This window comes from Mirounga angustirostris, unplaced genomic scaffold (assembly GCF_029215605.1).
Source record: "Mirounga angustirostris isolate CCGP_5_RB_7025 unplaced genomic scaffold, mMirAng1.0.hap1 SCAF_8, whole genome shotgun sequence".
Classification (NCBI taxonomy): Eukaryota; Metazoa; Chordata; class Mammalia; order Carnivora; family Phocidae; genus Mirounga; species Mirounga angustirostris.
Genome location: NW_026991716.1, coordinates 74,990,986 through 75,015,094, shown reverse-complemented (window position 1 = coordinate 75,015,094; position 24,109 = coordinate 74,990,986). Strand labels below are relative to the sequence as shown.

Genomic DNA, 24,109 nt, shown 5'->3' with positions numbered 1-24,109 from the left:
TAGAATATTAAATAATGAACTTGGGGGTATCTTTGTTTCATTGTCTTGATGAGTTCTTGTCATGGAAGAGATCCATCCAGATGTCATTTCATTTGGGTTTTACTTTTTCCTCATTTGGATTTTACAAGATTGAGATGTGATCTCTAAAGGTCTTAAAGGCTCTACAACTCCATGACAGGTCATCCTAAAGGAGAATATTTATTGCCTTTAAGCATAAAGCCAAAGAGCTTGGGATTTTTTAAGTTTTTAGAGTAAAAAAATGGGGCAGCAGAGGCGGTTTTAGAACCTATATAGTCACTAGGAGAAACAACCTGTAGGATATTTATCTTACTACACAATTTACTAAAGTAAGGAATGCCAGTCCAAGAAACTGGGGGAGCAGGAATGAGTGATATTAAATCAACTGTAACAAATTTTTACTCCTGGATAAAGGAATTTATTACCATTATAAACTATGTGTGCTCAAGAACAATTTATAATTTCGTAATGACAATGAAAATTACAGTGATAATGTGGGAGAAGTTTTAGTTACAATGTAAGCATGTCATTTGTTGGGTTCTAAAGTACTCCAAAGGTGTTTTGATATATTCCTGTTTGGGGTTAACAGTCTACTTTCTGATCAGACAGCACACAGGGATTACACATTTCTTGCCAACAGTCTTCTGGTATGTAAATATGACTGGTCTCCTTTTTCTCTTAAGCTTTATGTGGTACTTCTGGCTTCATTCACTGGCTTTCTAGCAGCCTCCCCACGTTAGCCTTGCCACATGGTCAGTCTTCTGTTTGGTGGGTTTTATAAATCCTAAAAGTTCTAGTTCAGAAACAGCTCTAATAAACCGAGCACTAGAGGCTATGGCTAAGGAAATTTACCACTTTACATTTTTTGACAAAAAGAAGTTAAAATCTCAATGTTAAAACATCACTTGTTAAACTGAAGTATAGTTCAAATACATATGCTAAATTAAACCATAACCCTTACTGGAAAACATCAAATGTAATTAGAATCCACCTTCATTAAGACATGAATGGTGAAGTACCTAACACCTAATTCTGATTTTTCATACACTATGAAAATTGCTTCCTCTTCAAATTCTAAAAGTACATAATCACCATAGAAAAATAGAGAATTACAAAAATGACAGTTTTTGGACATTTTTGCTGAATTCTGGAGTATGACCTTGATGGAAGCTGTAGACCAAATATTTTAATTTGGTCTCATTTTAGATTAAATGCAGAATCGATACTTAGAAACAAGTTATTCTGGGATGGTATGGTTAATATTACCAAGTAATAAGGTTGTTTGGAAAACATCTTTATAAATCTCTATTGTAGGTCTAGAGAAACTATAAACTTAATACTCTATGTATACTCAGACATTACACAACTGGTTTGTTAAAAGGATACTGGATAATTTCATTCCTTTCTTCTGAGGCTACAGAATTTGCATCCATTTTTTCAGCAGCTGTCACAACTGTTGCAAAAGCCTTTTGAGAGACAAGACAGAAGAAAATAAAAATCTCTACCACTGCCAAATATTTTTTATTGCACTTGCTGACTCTTGTATGAAGGCAGGTCAAGCACTGCTGCTGCTGATAGCTGGCATATTTTTTAAATATTACACCAAATTTCAGATTCTCAAAACTTTTCTTCTTAGACGGTGCCAGTTATGCATATTTTTAAATGGTGACATCTGTTAAATAAGGCCTTCAACAGAGTTAACTTTATAATACTCTTCTGAGGATGGAAAAGAAATTATTTATCTTAATAACTACACTCTTACATTGTCTTATGAAGTATTCCTTTACTTCCTGATTGCTAAATCTGTTGTATAGTTATTCTGATTTTTTTTTTTCTTTTTTATGATAAAGGAAATGCTAGTTAATAATACACCTTTATTTTGTGGAAAAACAGAACCAACCTAAACTGTTTAGCTTTTGCTTACTGTTAACTGTGGGGTTAGGTCACGTACTTATTTTGACCTGGCATGAATGCAGAATTGGCTTGGTTGAGGTGTGTGGAATTAGAGTGCAGGGGACTTGGAGTGATAGATACTGTGGAGCAGTTAGCTGCTTTTCTGGAGGGGATTTTACAGTATGAGGTGATTTATGCTTTCCAAACAAAAGAACAGGGCATTAAAAAAAAAAATGAAAGATGAGTTCTAAAGTCCCAAAAGTATAAAAACCCTAGAACTGTCATAGATGGTTAGACAAATAAACAGCTTACTCTGTTCCCCATGACCTACCTCTGACCAGTCCACAAGGTTGATGAGCCTGCTGCACTCTAGGTGCAGTTTATATGCAATGCAGATGTCTGGGGCCACATTTGGAATGCAGCCTTCTTCACTTTTCAGTGCTTCATTCTAAAAACAATAGTAAACTAAGATGACTACTTTTTAGAAATGATTAGGAACAAAAGCAGATATTAATGAACCCCCAAACTAAATTCAGTAAGCCAGTAAATGGAGTCTTTTTGGTTTCCTTTATTTAGTGAGCTACCTTTACTCCCCAACAGTTATCTAGTTCTTGTTTAGGATTAGGTGTTCATCATAATCCCCTTAGCTTCTAGTCATTAGAGGAATACTCAGGATCAGAAGAAAAGCATATTTTTCATATTAATCCAATTACTAATTTTTTCATTTTAATCATACATTATGAATGTCTGAGACCCTAAATGCATTTCTGTTTCCATGAAAAGTTTATAGACTTCCTTGGGAATTTTTAGTAAAATGCCACTTCCAACATTTATAATTATAGCAATAATTACACTCTGTTAATACCAACACATCACTACCAGGGCTGTACGTTAGCTCTCAAAGACAAGACTATGTTGTCAATCGCTGCAGATCCTAACTAACCCCTACGAAAACAATCAGGTTGGTTGGTTGGTTTTAAAGATTTATTTATTTGGGGGAGGTGGGCAGTTGGAGAGAAATCCTCAAGGAGACTCTGCACTGAGCGTGGAACCCAACACAGGGCTCAATCTCACGACCCTGAGATCACGACCTGAGAGGAAATCAAGAGTTGGAGCTTCACCGACTGAGCCACCCAGGTGCCCCAACAATCAGTTTTTTTAATTTATTCAAAATCCATGGTTCTTAGTGAGAAAGTGTCTCACACATACATACGCACGGAGATTGTAACATATCCTCCCAAAGACTCCTAAAATCATACCAGATCTCTTCTGTGACCTACTCATTAAAGAGAAAAATTTAAATTTGTGGTTTATATAATAAAAATATTTCGTGCTTTAAATACGAAATTATTCAAGTTCTCCACTACCACCATCCTTGAAAACCATTGATTTATATCTTCCTACTCAGTATTCTCTTGTAATACTTAGCATGCTAGCTTGAGTGCCATTTTGGAACAGGAAACCGGGACACTGGAACATTCTTCATAGATTTTATGGAGTCTAAAGAATTTTTTTAAAAAACCTGAAAGAGGTATAATCCTGCACTACCAACTCCCCACTAGTTAGGACTGCAAATTCACAGAATTTTTGTGGCAAATAAAGCCTGGGGTCTGAACTAAACTTTCAGAGTAAGGAATCTGCTTTTTACCTTGAGATAATAATAAGGATTGTTGAGTGCAGTGTGGAGGGCGATTCTGGGAGCAGCGTTTAGGTGTTCACGCAGGGTGTGGGCGGCACTGAAGTACACCACCTCGTGCAGAGGCTGTGTCTCTGGAGGCAGAAGATACTCTCTGAAACAGCCAAAGCGAGGTATTCACTTTGAGATAAGCACAGGTTTATTTTCAGTATAACATTTTTGTCAATCCTCTGTGGAAGGTAGAGCAATGAACTCAAAAAGCAAAATCAATAACCAAAACAAACAAATGAAACCAAAGCCAAATAGAATAGTACAGGTTCACTGAGAATTTTACCTCTAACATATAATTTTAAAAATTTTCATATTCACTTGAGTTTAAGAAACTGTATTTCAGTTCTGATTTAAACCTTTAGGAACAAATAAATGTACCTATGTTACATTTCTGCTCAAAACCTTAAAGGCAGAATTTCTTACAATATTAATGAATACTTTCTTAAAGTAATTATTTAGAAAACTGAGATAGCCACATTCCTTGCCACAGCAGACATTTAACTCTTAACAGTGTGTTTAAACACAGGCCTCAGACCTGGGATTAAGAATTTAGGAAATTCTTTTTGGATCACAGAAAATGTTTTAATTGATATGTTCCATAGAAATGATACCTGGAAGGTTTTTGTATGTTAGAATTAACATTTTACTTTAAGAAGGCAGAAAAGGCTAAGTTTTAGCTTCAGAATATTGGAAAACAAGCAAATTGTTCATCATTAAAATTTCAGTTAGACAAACCACTATAACTTGGGTTTTTTAATCCTATTTATGAGTGAGGTGACAACCTAATTTTAATGAAATCTGAACTTAGGAAAAAAACATGAGAAAGTTCACAGTGGCTTTGAGGAAGAGAGGTAGTGGAGAGGGTATTAACCCTGTACATCTCCCCATCTCAAGAGAACTCCTGGCCCCCTGCTCCTTCCCCAGAGTTAAGCAGAGTAAAACCATTCACAAAGCATTCGGTTATGACTCTAAGGATCAGCATTCCATACCTTAAGTACTGCTAACCTCTTACTCAAAAGTATGTTAATTCAGCTGTAGCCTCTGGCATGGGTTTTGTAACATCAACTGCCTCCCTAGCCAGCTAGTTACCCATTTGTAATTTGACCATAAACTCTTCCTACCAACCTCAGGCTGTTTGTCTCCAGTCATTATAATGACTGTCATTAAAAGACCCTGTTGAAGTCCTGCTATGTAATAAGGACTGGCAATCAAAGAAGGTAAGCAGACACAGTCAATTTCAGAAAAATTACCTCACATTTGTACTCTTCTCCCTTTTTAACATCTTTATATTTAATGTTTAGAAATTCAGATAATTACTGAGGCAAAAGGCCTTTTTGGATATCCTCAAAGAACCTTCATCAGAGGCAAAATAAAATATTTGCCTGTATTTTGTTCACACTGGGCTGCTACATTGGTTGACAAAACATCATACATGAGAATTTTTGTCCAACTGCAAATGTGGAGATAAGAAGAAATGAGCCCAGCACTAGAGCACTGCATGGTGCTCATTTTGGATTCAGATCAGAGTTCACAAACAAAAGAGAAGTGGTTTTGAGGGAGTGGGTAGGGACCACTTAGTATCAACAAGGGCTAAAATAGTAATGTAGAAAGTAGCACTTTTATTCTCCATTCTCAGGAGTTTCATCAAGTGCTGCTCATGGTAAACTAGGAACCCTGTCTCTTGGAGTCTATTGCTTATATTTATCTTTAACAAACGTCTTTTCTCCAGGACTCCAAGCTCTGTTCAAACATCTGTGATGTGGCCCTCTTGGACAAAGTATGGAGAAATGGAGAGGGACTTGTGCTGGTCGTCAGCAGACCAGGACTGTGTGACTTTCCATGAGTCCTAGCTTCACTCTGGGTTTTAGCGGCCACATGACTCCTTAGGTCTCTTTTAGCTCTAACATGCTACAGTCCTAATCTCTTCCTGCCTGGGATATTCAATCTTGATAAAGACAGTAAATCCTGGTATGGAGAACATTGTGATTTCACAACACAGCACAATTCAGTCATACCTTTATTTCAGTTAACTTCTCAGAGGTAAAACACAATTAGGAATGGTTGTTTGATTTCAGAGCCTGTAACTTGGGATTTGTGGGAATTCAGAAAGGAACCTGACATTTGGCCTGTAAGTTATGCTAAAATACACTATAATTTTTTTCAGCAATAGCAATGGTCACAATTTGGTAAAAGAAAAGAGTCAGATACTTGGGGCAAGAAACTACCAGAACAGGAAAGCCCAGTAGGGCAAGGTTAACTGTATGAGTTCTAAAAGGTCAATTCTGGCTAGTAGGTCAGGTCAGTTCAGTATTGCATTGCATCACTTGTAACATGACACATTTCTCACTTTAACCTTCCTTTTGTCACACTTGGTTGATCATCTGGACTTCCTTCATGACATTAGTAATTTCTCCCCAGTGATTAGGAACAATGACCCTGTTCCCACACTGTCCTGGAAAATGGAACTTTTCACTTTTAAGAGGATAGGTAATTTATCAGGAAACTACTGTCTTCAGTGACTGAGCTGTTCTTTTCAGTATTTTGATTATATTCAGTGCCTAGCCTGCTGTTTGAACTGTTAAAAAAAACAAGAAGCAATGATATCTTTTCCTATTTTTTAATTACTAAATCATTTTATTTTTCACATTTCTCTTTTTTTTTTTTCCCCTATAGCATGTCCCAACTGCCTGAAAGGCAGCTTTTAGGTGGGTTATTTCATACACCTACATAAAACTGGCTTTTGGGAAATCCGTGAATTAGAATGACTTGGGTTTCCCAAAAAGGAATCATCTTAAAATACAGGCAGAGCTAATGGACTTCTAAATTACTATGAGAACGTTTCTCAACATGAATTTAGTGCTGATAATAAGTTACACTGGTATTCTTTAGAATTAGAAGTCCTCTACTCTGGATAAAAGAGGGCATCACAGCTAGCCTGCTCTGTCTTCTGGGCTTGGCCCAGATCCAGCATACTCCCAGCAAAGACAAAGCAAGGATAAAGTGCAACGCAAACACTCTTAGAAACGGGAAAAAACACTCACTTTCTGTTTTCACCCCCATCCTACCCCCCACGCCAGCCTAATGAACTAGATCAAATTTAAATCTGTGTTCTTGAACCGGCAGTAAAGGACTGAGCTAGTCATTTGATCAGACATCTTAATAAGGATGAAAAATGAATCAAAATTACAATTCTAAGCTGGATGGAGGGACCTGAAAAGCATAAAGCCCAAGCTAGGAGAAAGTGCCCTGGACTGGCTATGGACAGCTGTCACCCCAATGTTGTTGAGAAAACAGCCTGATTTGTAACTTTTTAAGAGCAACAGACTCACCTCACCAGACTGTCAATGAAGTTGACAACTTTTTCTCTCAGTACTTCAAACCTGGTCTGCTTCTTACTTGTTCTTCTTAATTCCTTCATTTCCAATAAGGACTATGGATGAAAGAACATATTTTTTTCTGGTGATTCTGCAACAGAAAACTCTTCACAGGGGAGTGCTGGGTCCCTACACAGAATGTGTAGAGTAAGAACCAGATCAAAATGGGTTGTTTATTTTTTACTTTTAAGGTCTAGAAAGAATCTCTACAGAGTATCTTGCTTCAAATATATATCACGTGGATTTTCAGGGAAAGAGAAAAAGGACACCTCACTTTATTGCTTTCATGGTAGAGTGCCCACAATCCGTAACCCATTACTTCAGTTAAGAAAAAGACTTAAAAGAAAGAAAAACAAAAACAAAACACCTTAGCCTTTGGCCATCTAAACAGAATAAATTCAATGTGTTCTGTCTTGCTTTGAAAGTTTACTCTACATTTATCATAACTTGGTATCATGATACAAAGAAGGATCTTTACTTTGACAACCAAGATCCTAAAGTTAGAATTATCTGAAAAAGACTATGTTGGATGTACTGTGGCTCAGTTTCTGCTCTCTATACTGAATATGCATTAAAAAAATCAAGAAAAGTATCTAAAATTAATGGGTAAGGCTCTTTTGGATTTCTCTGTTTGATCCAAAAACAAATACATCAGATAAATAATCAGGTTCCTTTTTGCAACAGTGTCCCCAGTTTTTCCTTACTAGTGGTTTATTCTCTTTTTCTCTCTGTTCCTTTTAGCCAAAGGAACAGTTTCTACCTATGTTGGCTAGTACAGACTTCATAAATACAGAATGAGGATGGCAATGGATCAGATAAACAGGATGTTCAATTTATAAGTGAGTTACAAAATCTGCTTTGTTCCTGGTGGTGGTTTAAAAATAAAAACAAAAACATGTAGGCAGAGCCAATCTAGAGCACGCACTGGAAAAAAGGAGTGGCAGGATGCAGTTGGAAGGAAAAGTTACCTTCTGCAGATGATAGAGGTCTGTCTTCTGAAGCCCCTTTGACTGTGACCCAGAAGTATCTTCTTCTTCTTTGGCTTCTAATTTTTAATAAAAAAACAATATACAGCAACTAAGGTAAATCCATTCAAGTCAAAGAGAAGAAGTATTCCTACTACTCCAAGGGAAATAAACGTTTCATCTATTTTTTTTTCAATGTGGCAAGGGATCAAGGTTCCATCAAATAAAGGATTTCTCCCAGAAGCTGAAGGTAAATAAATACTACATAAATTACGCTGCAGAGATGCCTTCAAAAAACCAGCTACTGGATTTTAAAAACATGACCACAATGCAAGCAAAACAAAATACAAACATACAAAACCCCACAAGCCAAGAGCAAAAAGCTACAAATCTTTGTGCTGTTATAAATAGCATTTTAAAAACAAATTCAAACTGTATTCCTTTGAGTATGCCAAGACCATAAACAACACAAACCCACACCCTGGCAAACCTGGCCTCAACCTTCCAATTCACTATTTTTGACACAAGGCTGTTTGAGTATGAAAAAGGTAGTGTGTAAAAGGTTTGAAATAATCTACTGAAACAAAGTACACCATAGTTCTTTAGCAAAAGGAATAGAAAACCCTATCTGGTAAAAGGTGTAGTTGTGCTTCTAGAGCGCATGAGGCTACCCTTTCCTAGGAAAGGCAGGTTTTAGGAACCTCATATTGACGTGGCTTATTTGGACTAAATCTAAGACAAGAGGATGCAGCTGTAGAATCTGCATCGTTCTCAATAAATTTCTTCACTATGGATAATTTTTGGTTCAAGAAAGATATAACTTAAGATTAAATTATCTAGTAAATTCTTTGCCCCATTTTATTAACACATAGCAGAGCCTTAAAAATAAATCTGATATATGAAACTCTGACCTAATCAACCCTCCAAATGTAATTTTAAACCCAGATTGTAAAATGTAGTTAAGCGTTAAGGAACCAGAAATAGCATACAGTCAAGTATTTGTACTTGTCCAATGTGGGGGTTTAATTTCACTTTATTATTAACTGTGTATCATTTTGAGAATAGAGAAATACAGATATTTCTTCAAGACACTGGTTTTGTCCTAACTTTAAAGTTCTTTACCTTTCGAATGTTAATGATCTTAATCTCCAACCTTCCCATTTCTAAAAGCTGCATTCCTTTATTATTTAGCACATCACAGAATTTGTTTCACCAGCTTGTTAATTTACTATAATATCTAAGGTTTTATTTTACAAAAATCTGAGTAAAAGACTGAAATTTACCTAATTTGTAAAAGACTGAAATTTACCTAATTTACTTATATAAGTCTTTTACCTAATTTATGTCCTTAAGGGTGTCCCCTCACTGTCTCAGTGACCACAGTTAAGAGGCATTTAAATTATCGGGGCAACTGGGACACCTGGGTGGCTCAGTCGGTTAAGTGTCTGCCTTCAGCTCAGGTCATGATCCCAGGGTCCTGGGATCGAGTCCCACATCGGGCTCCCTGCTCTGCGGGGAGCCTGCTTCTCCCTCTGCTTCTCTCTCTCTCTGTCTCTCATGAATAAATAAATAAAATCTTAAAAAAAAAAAAAAAGAAAGAAAAAAATAAATTATCAGGGCAACTGAGTGGCTCAGTCCTTAAGTGTCTGCCTTTGGCTCACGTCATGGTCCCAGGGTCCTGGGATCGAGCCCCGCATCGGGCTCCCTGCTCTGCGGGAAGCCTGCTTCTCCCTCTCCCATTCCCCCTGCTTTTGTTCCCTCTCTCACTGTGTCTCTCTCTGTCAAATAAATAAATAAAATCTTTTTTTTTTTTAAAGAGGCATTTAAATTATGAATGAGAGAAAAATCAACAATGAGCTGGCTTGAGAGGTGGGCTCTAGCCTGAGTGCTAGCACTAGCTACCTGTGGGATCTAGAGCAAGTTACATTCTCTTCTTGGGCTTTAGTTTCTGTTTGTAAATGAACTACATGATTTCTATGATACTGATTTCTAGTTCTTTAAAATTTTATGACTTAAAAAATGGTTCAGCTCAAGCTGTAGTGCAAAAGAGCATGCCTACAAATAACCTGAAGCAAACCCTCTTACTACTGTACTAACTCATTCTGGCTAACTCATGTCACTCCAGGCAAGCAAACTGTCTCTTCATCTTCCACTAAGCACTCATCAGGTACCTAGCATTGCAGCTGTGGAGAGATATGGAGGGATTTCAGCAAAAGCATTTGCCTTTAATGTAAAGGATTTTCAAGATGAACACTTGCCAAACATAGAAAGGACTGATACAGACATTCCAAGTGAAATATTTTCACCATGCCATGTCCCATCTATGTGCTTACATACCAAGCTGCCTCTTTCCCCCAACCTCCCAAACTACAATTTCCCTAAATAGGGGGAAATAAAGGGTGCACACTCGTTTTGTTTTCCCAAAAGAATGCCATACTTTAAGTGCTAGAACAAGAGCAAGAGAAGAGCCCATGAAAAGTGAATGATCAGCATCAATCCATAGTGCCTTAGAAAACAGGACATGGCTACCTATACACAATCAGGCTACCCCTGCATTCAGCAAACAGAAATGATGGCATGGCAGTCAGGCAAAAGGAAAGTGTCAAGACTCCAACACTGGGGAATGCCAGGCTGCCTCAGTTCATTCCAGCTTTAATAAATCCGATTACAGCCAACCTCATGCATATTTTGGTAATCAGCATACCAATGAGCCTCACTGCTGTGAAAGTGGTTCACAGCTATTAATTTTTCAGGCTTACAAATGATTTATGCAGTGTTTTTGAAATCTGTAAAGAACTTGATGAAATACTTAAGAAAAAACATGTAAAAGGAGTCCTTAATTATGATGCCCTGCTACTCTCTCCAACCTTTTCATTTCTTTTTGTTGCCTTTTTGTTTTTAAAGATAAGTCCTCTAAACTGTCCATCTGGGAGAAGAATTTTTTTTCTTGCCCATTTGAGGATTTTCACTGTTTAAACCAAATCTGGAAGAGAACCATTCATCTTATTTGTGATGGTCAAGATACTATATTCTGAGGGTTGGTATGCTGACTGACCATGAACTACTTTATCTCTTCATCTCTGAAACATCAGAAAGTGGGATTTTCCATGTTATTTTATTTAAATAACTGTCATAGCCAGTAGAATTGGCAAGATATTATATTCTCACCATCAAGACTCTGTAACTGGGCCAGAAACTCCTCTATTCTCTTTGCTGTGCCCTCAAGCTGCTTTTCAGAAGAGGACTTAAAAACCTGGAAACATTTCTGAAGAATGGTCATCAGTTCATCCTTTGCCAACATCCTAGAACAGAATCAACGACAGAAGATATACTGTAACTGGAAAATTAATATACTTAAAAAAACACTGTCTGCATATTAAATGTTTCTGGTCCGATGAAGATGGTATAAATTCTTCACTAGTAGCTACCAAATTTGGGGGAAGAGATCTTCTTCAACATATGTGACATTTCAAAAGTATTTAGAAAAGTTCTCATGATGAAGCTCAACTTAGAAAATGTACAGAGCTCCAAAACGTACAGAGCTCTGTGCTCACAGCCTGACGGCAGCACGTACACTATGTTTGTAATACAGAGCAAGCTACTAAACCCCTCTGACCCTTGGTTTCCTTGTCTATAAAATGGAAATAAGAATTCACATATCTCACAGGTTGGACGGAGGCTTAAAAATTAAATGAGAAGATGCCTTTGAAGACTCTAGCACAGCGCTTAAAACCCAGTAGGCGTTTAAGGTTAGTGTCCCTTTCCTTCAGATCTAAATATGAGACAGAATGTCTGCTGAGGATATAACACAAAGGCTAAACAAAAGCTTGTTTGAAAGCATCAAAAAAAAAAAAATCACAATCATTTCTCTAATTATTACCGTTTTAGCTATGTTTTACATCTTCTATGGGGCTTTATGAACATCAGTCAGTAAACCCACTGAACTTTAAAAGAGGTAAGCAATTCTCCATGTTTTATATAGCACAGGTGGAATGGTTGTATAACTCATTCAAGGCCACAGAGGAGATCTTTGTTAGAAATGGAAAGAACACAGATCTTCTTTTTTTTTTTTTTTTTTAAAGATTTTATTTATTTGACAGAGAGAGACACAGCGAGAGAGGGAACACAAGCAGGGGGAGTGGGAGAGGGAGAAGCAGGCTCTCTGGAGCAGGGAGCCGATGCGGGACTCGATCCCAGGACCCCGGGATCATGACCTGAGCCGAAGGCAGACGCTTAACCAACTGAGCCACCCAGGCACCCAAGAACACAGACCTTCTAAAATTAGGATCCTGTTCTCAGAACCATTACTTATAGGATCTCTCCACTAGATCATATCCAGTAACAGAATGAAATGGAATCAGGTCAATATTAGTAATTACTAAGTGCCATGACACAAGTATGAAAATTATTCTCAGCAAATGGACCTACGTAATGAAGACTATGATGATTTTAAGTTCTTATATTAGTCATGAAGGAACACTCAGACAAATCCAGAATGTGGGCCATTCTGCAAGATAACCATCTTAGGTTTGACATTTTTCATAATAAAAAATCTGGGGAAAATGCTAATTATTACTAAGTTAGCTAAAAGCTATAAAGCTAAGTAGACTGAGACTACTGAGAAATTAAGCTGGTTACTTCAACTAAAATTTAAACCCAAACCTAAAAATTAAAAAAAATGTCAAACAGCCAGTAAATATGGAAACTGGTAGGTAGGGGTGGACAAAAGTAAACTTTTGCCTAGTTTTACAAAAAAGTATAAAATCTTCTCTTCCTCCTTCCACAACAATAAAATATCTATCCAAAGTATTAGTAATCTATCTGGGAATGAAATGCAACTAATAGGTCAAAGAAAACTAAGCCAACACATTTATTTTTATTTTTATTTTTTTTAAGCCAACACATTTAATTCTTGATTACATTTGACATTATTTAAAATGTCTGGCTTTCTATTGCCCAGATGGAGTTAAACTGTTGAGAGTTGACACAAAGTCAGATACATCTGAACAATCGGTTATACCTAACCTTTAGCCCTACTCAGATAGCCAAGATCAGCATTTCCCAGGTCCAAGGACTCCCTGGCACGGGCCTGCTGGGAGGGGCAGAAGCTGAGGCGGAACTCACTCACACGGGCAGCACCCACAGAACCAGTGGCCCAGGCTGCAGGCAGCCACACCTGGCATGTTTGCAGCTTAGAAAACTGAGTCTCCAGGTAGGCACAGTCCAGCCTATTACTCACTTTCAGGGCGCAAGAAAAAATGGCATTGTCATGTAATTTTGAAATCAAACTTTATAGTCATAACTTTTAACATGGCATTTGCTTGGATGGGGTAGATCCTTCACTTCAGATGTAAACTTCTAGGAATTCAGAGAGTTACTACTCTTTTTATTATTATTAGCCAAAGATGATGTTCTTGTAGTTTCTGGAGTAGCACAAGATCTTATACTTTCCCAAGTACTCTCTGGCTTAATATAAAACAAGACTTGAAGTAAGGCTAGTTAGAGCTAATAATGTGATCAACACAATAAAGTCATTAAAGTTTTTCAATTAAATTATACATACACAGAATTAACATATACCTGCTATCATCACTATTATCTAACATCATTCTAGAGTCTAATTGCTACAACAAATTAAGAAAAAAAAAGTGATACAAAAATTAGAAAGGAAGATGAAATTTATTATTTACATATGATGTGACTGTAAGGTTAGGAAATCTAAAAGACCTGCGTAAGTATTAAAGAGTGTGAAGGATGCGTCGATGTAAGACATGTAGACACATACACCTGTGTTAATGTCTTACACGTACATGGAATCCATCTTATATTAAACTATGTAATGGATAAGAGCATATTCAAAATGACAACAAAAACTATAGAAAACACAGCAATATACTTTACAACAAATACGTAAGACATCAAAAAATGAAAGCCTTGAATAAATGGACATTTTTTACTTCTAAACCTCAATACTGTACAGATACAAATTCATTCCAAATTAATCTATACCTTTAACACTTTTTGAAACAAAATTCCAGAGGGTATTTGTTTAAAACCCAATAAAATTATTCCAAAACTTATCTGGAAAAATAATCATTCCTAAAAAAGGGGAACAATGTGTATATACTTAAGTGTGTGTAGCAGGGCTATGAATATACCAAAAGGTGTAAGATACAGCGATTAAAACCAGACAGTACTTTACAGGAATGGACAGGCAATAGTGAAAATAAGAGTCTATAAAGAGCTTGAGGAATATTTGGGAATTTGATCCCATAGCATTTGTACTCAATGGGGAAGAGATGGGATGTACTAGAAATAACTAGTTTGAAAAAAAGAGATTACTACAGAATAAAAATGCGAGTATGACATGGGGTTGGGGAAAGAACTAGCCCATCAATCATAAGATACTAGAAGAAAAGAAAGATATTTAAGCCTGGTAATATCTAGCATCAGCAAGAGTATGGGGAAACCAATACTGACATATTTTTGGCACAAGCATACCTTGGAAAAATACCGTTCTTTTAGACCCAGAAAGCCTGTATGCATTTATTTTGTGGAAATAATTATACAAATGTACCAAACCATTCACCCCTGGTGACTACGGTAACAGTGAAGAATAAGAAAGGACCTAAATACATATCAAACCAGGAACTGATTAAATAAAATATTATATTTTCAAAATAGGGGATATGATGTAGCTGTGATAAACAATGAAGTGATACTAGTGATGAAGGCTAACATTTGTATGCACACACATGTGCTTTGGTGGCATTTGATCTTTACTACACTGTATGATGTAGTTACTATTATTATTCCCATGTTAAGAAATAAGGAAATGGAGAAACAAAATTCAAGTCACTTGTCTAGAGTCTGTTAACTGACAAATTACCAAATTGATCTGAACCAAGTCTGGCTTGGCATCCATGTACTGCATCTCAAGATACAGTGTCCATGGTAGAATATTTAGGTGCAAAACAAATAACTACCACAACAAAAACCAACCAAATTCCACAAAATTCCAAATCGTGGAACATCATATATAGTATGATTTAATACCTGTTTGTGCCTGGAAAAAAATCTGAAAGTGCAAATTGCTAACAGTAAATGACGGCCTTCAAAGTTATAGAACACAAACAGTAATATCAGAAAAGCACTGTTTTCATTTAGATTATTGTTAGAATGACTCCAACAAGCACTTTGAAAAAACCAAACCAAACCAAACTGAACAAAACTAAAAACTAAAAAAATGAAAATTTATCCCCAAAAGTTTAATATATAGTAGCACCCCAAATAGAAAATTAAGGATTGAGTCTAGCCACTAGACTAGCATTTTTCAAGCTGAATTTTCAAAATGGGTTTCAATTATTAAGTCATAAAACCATTCCTTCCTTCCTTCCTCCCTCCCTCCCTCTCTCCTTCCTTCCTTCTTTCTTTCTTTCTTTTTCTTTCAGTGAACACTTATTAAATGCCTACTACATACCAGCACTGTTCTAGGCATTTGGGGTACATCTCAGTCAAACAAAAACCCCTGTCTTCATGAAACCTATATTCTAGCAAGGGTGGGGGGATGAGGGGGTAGAGCACAGACAACAAACAGTATCTCTCTGCCTCATATTACTATATATATGCTAAGAATTGGTATTATAGGAAAGTATTGAGTAGAACTAAGGGGGGGGGGAAGCTGGGGAGGAGTAGGTGGGTTTCAATTTTAAAATGATTATTAAGCCTCATTGAGAAGATGACATTTGACCAAACATGTGAATGAGGTGAGAGAGTTAGCCATATAAGTATCTGGCAGAGAAACAATGCATGCAAAGGTCCTACACTTAGTGTGTGTCTGCATGTTCAGAAACAAGGAGGCCAAGGTGGCTGAAGTGGAAAGAGAGACCAAGTAGTAAGAAATGAAATAAGAGAGAGGCAATGCAGGGCTAGATCATGTAGGGTCATTGTACAGACTGTGGCTTTTACTCTGAGTGAAAGGGGAGTTAGTGGAGAGTTCTCAGCAAAGGAATGGCATATATTTTAAAAAGGATTGTGCTGACTGCGGTTTTGAGAAAAACCTGTAGGGGAACATGTATGAAGCCAGGGAAAACAATTCTGCAATTTTCCAGGACAGTGACTTAGACAAGTTTTTGGCTTTCAATAACGAGAAGGATAAAAAGACCCCTGGACGATTCTAAGTTTAAAGGGAAGATCAGACATTCAGTTTCGAACATGTTAACTTTGAGATGTATTTTGGATATGCAAGCGGAGACGTTAAATAGGTACATGGAATAACAGTCTGCCAGTCAGAAGAAAAGTGGGCTTTCGAATAAGCCCTGGTGCACTGTAATGTTAAGGTGGCAGGGAGAAGAGAAACCACCGAGGAAGCCTGAGAGAAGGAGCATGCACCCAGGTGGTAGAAAAACCGGAGAGTCCGGGTCCTGAACATCACTAAGGGAAGGACTGATGAACTGTGTTAATGCTGATAATAGGTTAACACAAATGAAGATGTAGAACTGACCATCAGATTTAGGAACATGAAGGTCACCGGTGACCTTGATCAAAGTAGTTTATTAACAGAGTGTAAAAACCAAATCAGTTAAAAAGAGAAAAAGAGAGGAACTGGAGACAGTGTGACAATGCTTTTGAATCCTGACGTATCCCATTTAGCATTTAGCTTTAAAAGAAATTGAAAAGAAAATATCAAAATTAAAAAGTATGAAAGCCACCCCACTAAAGAGAAAGGGAAAAGCACATTAGGATAGGTCACATGAATGCTGAAAAAGAGCTATTTATCTTTAACCAACCTGATTAAGTGATTTTTATCACCATCAGGTAAATGATTCAAAAAAGGCTTGTGATACTTTATGTGTTAAAAGCTTTATGGGTTGTCATAAAAAAAAAAATAATAAAAAAGTTTCCTTAACTAAGCCAGAAAGGGAATCATTTAGCAATCATTAAAAACAATCATTCTACAGGGCAATGGAGTGTTCTGCTTCATCATGCAGAAAGCCAATAATTCCTGCTTAAGTACTGATTATATAAATGTCTGCTTGAGAACAGGCAATAAGGAGAAACTGGTCAATCCATGGCTAATGCAAAAATCCTCTAAATAATGAGTTCTCAGGTTTTAAACAGACATTTTCATTAATCAGCTTTTAAAAATATTCAAAAACTCAACCCTGCAAATGTATCAATAAAGACTAGAAGAAAACAAAAAAGCTTACAAAAAAACCATATTCACAGAGATTATTTTCTTCAAAGACAACACAACAAAGCATTCGATATGGTAACAAGTGAAACAAAAACTAAAAATATGCTTAATTCCTCCCAAACCTTGGTATTTCATGTTAGATGCTACTTCCTCCGAGAAACTGCTCGACCTCCTCAGCGGAGGTTCACTGTCCAGCCTGTTAGTTCCTTAGCACCTGAGACCTGACCCATCACAGCACTTACTACTCTGTATTCTAAGTGCCTACTTGTCCACCTTAATCTCTCACTTGACCAAAATTCCGTGCAGGTAAGAACTAGGGTCATCTTTGTAATGAGATCAGTGGCTCCACATATCAAGCATTTAAAAAACCTTTTAGACTGGATAAACAAGGCAATGGCTATGCACTGATAGTTTCATGACCTCAGGCCTTGGTGCTCAGTAGTTTCTCTGACAAACTGGTTCAGGTAGGGCAGTGCTTAGAAGTTATAGTGCCCTTTGCAGAAACCATGCTCTTTTCTGTATGTCAAAATGAATAAATTAAATTATATGGTTAGAAACAACTTTAGTAAACTAAAATATATACATATCTTATTGATGCACTATCTACTTTTCAATTTTTATATATCATATATATCTTATATATTTATATTTCTTTTTAAAAGAAAAAAGCTGTCAAGTTAAATTTGATTCGCGATTTGAGTTATTTTATTTTATTTTTTAAAGATTTTATTTATTTGAGAGAGAGAGAGAAAAGGAGAGACAGTGAGAGAGTACAAGCGGGAGGAGAGGGAGAAGCAGGGTCCCTGCTGAGCAAGGAGCCTGACATGGGGCTCGATCCCAGGACCCTGGTATTATGACCTGAGCTGAAGACAGACGCTTAACCAACTGAGCCACCCAGGCACCCCCGTGATTTCTGAGTTTTTAAAGTAACATTTCTTAGTTACCTGTTCATTGTCTAACAGAAAATAGTAGGCACTAAATGTTTGATTAAAAAAAAAAAAACAAAATAAAATTTCAGATCTTGTCTATTGAGATAAAAAACTGCTCACTATTAGCAGTGGAATACGTGGTTTCAGTTTTAGAACCAATCTGAGATCACCTCCCTCAAGCCATCAAGCTCCTCCACCAATAAAGCCTTTTCTTTTCCTTTGATGGCTTCATTTTCTCCTCAATTTTGTGTACTCTCTTCTTACTCCCCTTTATTTTCTAGAACAGTGTTTCTCCAAGTGTGGTCCTTTGGACTAATTACCTGTCCAAATGTGGTGGAGTGCTTGTTCAATGCAGATGCCTTCTGCCCACCACCCAGGTTCCCAAGAGATTCAGAATCTCTGGGGAGAGGGCAAAAGTATAAATGTTTAATACACCTCGGCTGATCCTTATGCACACTAAGGCCTGAAAATCTGTACTGTAAAAACCACGACTATCACTATCTTTTGCTATAGAATGAGCTTCAACAATTCAGCTGTTTGATTTTACCCCAAGTGTACAGATGACTGTGGAGGACCTCCTGTGATGCAAATTCAGGACCGGCAATCCTTATTCTAAGAAAGAAATTATATTTTAACTGTACAGTCTCATATACCTTCTACATGGACAAATCTTGATCATTGAAAGTTAAATTACGCTATTTAGGAAGCACTGCATAGACTGTGGAGCTGTGCTATTTTTCTTGACTAGATCTTTAAATCTCATCTAAAGTTGATCTGCAAAGTCAGAAAACAATGCCTTACTTAGATTCCAAATCCCCAGTCTCTTTGAACTAAGCTAAAGTGATCAAATGTTGATATTATTACTTGGGTCATGTTTTTTTTTTAACTCAGTGAAAGCTGAGCTGACCTGCTAATATATTACTGTTTAACTCAAAAGCCTTACTCAGAAATCAGTAATTTCTTTCAGCCTAAAGTAAATTCCTTTAGCTATCAATCAATTTACAAATCTATTTCTATAGCAAACTCATAAGGTTACACTTGGGATAAGCAGACTAGACACTGTGGCTCCTTTCATTTATAGGTCTACACTCTGTGCCAAGATGCATCGTGTCAGGGTAGGACGGGGGTTTTGAGTCCACAGAAGCTTGCTTGGCTGGTTCACTTTAGTATCTGTGGTATGTTCTGAACATGGACTACTGGCCACAAACCTACAGAAATTACCTTTTATACTACCTCTCAAATAATTGGAATAGGGCTGAAAAATGGACTTGACTTTGAAGATTCAGATTTAAATTCCAGCTCTGTCAACTGCAGAAAAGTCACTCAATGTTTCTGCCTCTGATTTCCTTATTTGGAAGAAAATGAGATAATCCTTGGTGAGTAATTCTTAATTATGGGGCGAGGGGCAGAATAAATTCCCTAAGAAGACAGGCACACTTCTCATTACCCTCAACCCAAGAATCACTGCCCTAGCAATCCACGGCAACTGATATGAGATTGCAGTATTCTTCTGGTCCAGCTGTTCCATCATGTTCCTGTAAGTCAAGGACTCTTATGACTTTTATCAACCTTTAAAACCTTATTACTGAAGCAAGGATTTTTGAATTTCAAAAGTCTGAAAAATTCTAGGTCAAGTGTTTAATTTCTAGATGGCTATTTAGACATTTTCTCCAACAGAAAGGTAAATTTTTCCCCTTGTGGTTTCACAGCTGACCACAAAAAGCCCAGGGTACTCACCTAGCTCACTGCTGGGTTAGCATCATTTTTACCACTTCCTGTTCCCAAATGGTGTTTTAAGTGAAATATATATCCTTATATAATGATACATGCTTGAGTGAAAACCAACTCATATCCTGTATAGGGATGTGGTCTTCATGCTTCAAGAGTTGACTGAAAGAAGAAAGTCTATGGAAGACATGTGGAACCAATGCACTCATGTCAAATTATGACCTATTATAAAGACACACCTGCATGCTTCCCACATGCACATCAATGTCTGTTGCACACATTTTAAAAATAACTGTGATATAAAATTCTGTAAGTCTTTTCCTACTCATGAATACATGACATTTCCCCCCATTATAAATACCTTGTAAGTACATTTTAAAATTGAGATAATTAGGGGCACCTGGATGGCTCAGTTGGTTAAGCGTCTGCCTTCCGCTCAGGTCATAATCCCAGGGTCCTGGCATTGAGTCCTGTGTCAGGCTCCCTGCTGAGGGAGCTTCTCCCTCTCCCTTCTCCCTCTCCCTCTACTCCTCCCCCCCGCTTGTGAGCTCTCTCTCTCAAATAAATAAAATCTTAAAAAAATAAAAATTTAAAAGATTGATATAATAAACATATTAGTCTAATGTGTACAACACAAATGATTTGATATTTGTATATATTGTGGAATGATCACCGTAAGTCTAGTTAACATCCATCACCACACAGTTACACATTTTCTTTCTTGTGATGAGAACTTTTCAGATCTACTCTCTTAACTTTCAAGTATGCAGTACAGTGTTATTAATTATAATCATCATACTATACATTACATCCCCAGGGCTTCTTTATTCTCTAACTGGAAGTTTGTTCCCTTTGACTACCTTCATGCATTTTGCCCACCCCCCACCTCTGACAAGCACTAACCTATTCTCTGACAAGCACTAATCTGTATTGAATTCAGTGTTATGGCAGAACTTCTTTTTATGGCTGAGTAACATTCCAGTGTGTGAGTGAGTGTGTGTTTCTTTATCCATTCTTCCACTGATAGACACTTGGCTTGTTTCCATGTCTTGGGTATTGTGAATAATGCGGCAATAAACATGGGAATGCTGGTATCTTTTTGAGTTAGCATTTTCATTTCTTTCAGTAAAATACCCAGAAGCGGAATTGCTAGGTTAAATGGTAGTTCTATTTTTAATTTTTTGAGAAATCTCCACACTGTTTTCTCTAATGACTGCAATTTACATCTCCACCAACAGGGCACAAGTATTCCTCACCACATGTTATATCTTGTCCTTCTGAACACAAGAAATCCAAACAGCTGTGAGGTGTTACATCCTAACAGGTGTGAGGTGTTATCTCACTCACTGTGGTTTTGATGTGCATTTCTCTGATGATTAGTGATGTTAAAGCATCTTTTCATGTACCTATTGGCCATCTGTACATCTTTGGAAAAATGTCTGTTTAGATTAGATCCTCTGCCCATTTTTTAATCCATTGTTTTTTTCTACTGAGTTGTAGGAGTTCTTTATATATTTCAGATATTAATCCCTTATCAGATGTATGATTTGTCAGTATTTTCTCTCATTTGATAGGCTGCCTTTTCATTTCATTGATGGGTTTCTCCTTTACTGTGCAGAAGCTTTTTAGTTTGATATAGTCCCACTTGTTTATTTTTGCTTTTAGTGTCAAAGCCCAAATATCATTGCCAAGACCAATGTCAAGGAGCTTCGCTTACATTTTCTTCTAGTTTTGTGGTTTCAAGTCTATGTTCAAGTCTTTAATCCATTCTGAGTTGATTTTTATGAATGATGTAAGAAAGTAGTCCAGTTTTCCCAATACCATTTATTGAAGAGTCTGTCCTTTCCGCATTATATATTCTTGCCTCCTCTGTCATAAATTAATTGTCCGTATATGTGTGGATTTATTTCTGGGCTCTCTGTTCCATTCATCGTTGTGTCTTTTTTTTATGTCAATACTATACTCTTTTGATTACTAGAGCTTTGTAATATAGTTTGAAATCAAGAAGCATGATGCCTCCCCACCTGTGTTCTTTCTCAAGATTGTTTTGGCTGGTTCTTTGGTGGTTCCACACAAATATTAGGAATTAAATACTTTGTATGGTCACAAAATATTTCATCAAGTTGATCTATGGTTAAAAATGTCAGTTTCCACATAAAAGGGATTTTTCAAGAGAAATACTGTCTTTAAGGAACTTAACAAAGAATATTCAAGTTGGAAATGTTTCTACAGCACCTTAGTTTTTCTTCGCAAGTGACATTCAGTGGTCATTTAATCTTATTTTCTCTCATGACTTGAACTGTTTGAAGATAGGTGATGAGAATGTCTGGTTTCCTAAATTCAGATGATTCCTACTAAGAATGCCTAAACTGACAAGTGTCCCTGACTTCTCGTCCACAGCCGATTTGCACAAAAGGGAAAAGAAATCCAGTTTGGAGATTCCCAGATTCCTGTAGTGCCCAGACTCTAACCTGTCCTTGCTGCACCTGCCATATTGTATCCTTAGTGCTTTTTTTACTCCTGTGTTTCTTACCTCAGCTTAGCCAGATGACTGAAGCTTCACTTTCTGTTTGTTGCTCCTGCTTTACTCAGATCCCCAAACCCGTATTTTAGATCTTAGCAAAGAACAATGGAAGGTACAACAACTGTGAAGTCAGATATGGATTAGAATTCTGGTTCCATCAAGAGCTAAGAGATCGGGCGCCTGGGTGGCTCAGTCGGTTGAGCGACTGCCTTCGGCTCAGGTCATGATCCTGGAGTCCCGGGATCGAGTCCCACATCGGGCTCCCTGCTCGGCGGGGAGTCTGCTGCTCCCTCTGACCCTCCCCCCTCTCATGCTCTCTCTCAAATAAATAAAAATCTTAAAAAAAAAAAAAAAGCTAGGGCGCCTGGGTGGCTCAGTTGGTTGAGCGACTGCCTTCGGCTCAGGTCATGATCCTGGAGTCCCGGGATCGAGTCCCGCATCGGGCTCCCTGCTCGGCAGGGAGCCTGCTTCTCCCTCTGACCCTCCTCCCTCTCATTCTCTCTGTCTCTCATTCTCTCTCTCTCAAATAAATAAATAAAATCTTTAAAAAAAAAAAAAAAAAAGAGCTAAGAGACCTAGGCAGATCCTCTAAGCCCTGTGTGTGCTTCAGCAACCTGAGTTGTACCATTTGGGTAACAGTCTCTGCACAAAGGTGTGCTTGGGTATTAGTCAGAAAATGTCACTGGCAGTGCCTAACATGGGGACTGACACGCTGCAATCCTTCATCAACAGTGGTCAGGACTGTTACCATTACTATTACTGCTCATGTTTCCTTACTCTAGTTCGGAATTGGCCTTGGCATTCTTGATCCTTGATTTGTATCCCAAGATTACCAATGCCAGAAAGATACGGAAAGAAAAGAACAAGCCCCTCTCTGACAAAGGAATCTACGAATTTGAGAATACTCCAACTGGAAAAGGAAGGCGATCACTACTCACAAAGATTAAAGAGGAAACTCAGCAAGAATCAACCGGGTGTCGAGACAGACATGTTGACTTGAATAGAAAGCAAACGAAGTCTCAGTTGATATACAGAGGTACACAGAAATCTCTTACTGGCATTTAAAAAATCAAATAAAACATAGCTTTTCAGTGGCAATCTAGTTTCCCTGGGGAGTTATTTTTCCAGATAGCATAAAATTAGTTTCCTATCTTAAGCTGCACCTGCTAGATCACTAACATTTGTATTATTAAGTCTCTGGACTTAAAGTGCTTTCAATGTGAATTTTCCTCCTACTGTGCCCATCTGTTCTTTTCTTGTGGACCCAGAGGAAGCCAAGACTTAATAAATATTCAGTTCTCAGACTTTTTAAATAATATTTCATATAAGCATTTATATTCACTGAGGAAAATTATAAGTCTGTGTGCAGAAACTTAACTCACATTTCATTTCCCTTTTCTCATTATCCAAGTGGTCACTATTTTTATGTAAGACTAAAAAGTCACCATATATGTAAGAAGTAAAGCCAAGAAAAACAAATGACTATAACTTTAAAAGATAAGTTTGTCAGGGTGGTAAGCAATCTCGGGTATCTGATGACACCACCAAGATACCTTATTTATTCATATAATGTTGGGTTAATAATTTATGATATCCAGTGTTCATGCAGACAGGGCTAGCTCAGAAGGGGTGGGGGGAGGAATCAAGGCCATTGCCTCCTCATCAAGTTCGGCAGTGACCGCCTTCACAGGATGCATTTTACCCAGTGATGCTGTTCCTCCACCCATCCTGGTCAGGGCCATGGCAAGCTCCCTTTCCGTGACTACTTTCCCTGCCATGACATCAAGCTAGCAAG

The 24,109-nt window shown here is 37.4% G+C and overlaps 1 protein-coding gene across 4 annotated transcripts in view; it reads right to left on the bottom strand.

Annotated features, from left to right (window-relative positions):
* Positions 1-413: 413 nt before the first annotated feature.
* The window catches only part of ORC3 (origin recognition complex subunit 3), a 61,372-nt gene continuing 37,676 nt past the window's right edge, over positions 414-24,109 (bottom strand). For all 4 annotated transcript variants that reach the window (XM_045867211.3, XM_045867212.3, XM_064597847.1 and 1 more), the window contains 7 exons: positions 11,106-11,239; positions 7,941-8,017; positions 6,928-7,028; positions 3,560-3,701; positions 2,243-2,359; positions 1,405-1,484; positions 414-843 (listed from right to left, as the gene is read on the bottom strand). In XM_045867211.3, the coding sequence (XP_045723167.1) occupies positions 738-843; positions 1,405-1,484; positions 2,243-2,359; positions 3,560-3,701; positions 6,928-7,028; positions 7,941-8,017; positions 11,106-11,239 (757 nt within the window). In that variant the 3' untranslated portion in view covers positions 414-737. The remainder of the gene's footprint in view (positions 844-1,404; positions 1,485-2,242; positions 2,360-3,559; positions 3,702-6,927; positions 7,029-7,940; positions 8,018-11,105; positions 11,240-24,109) is intronic.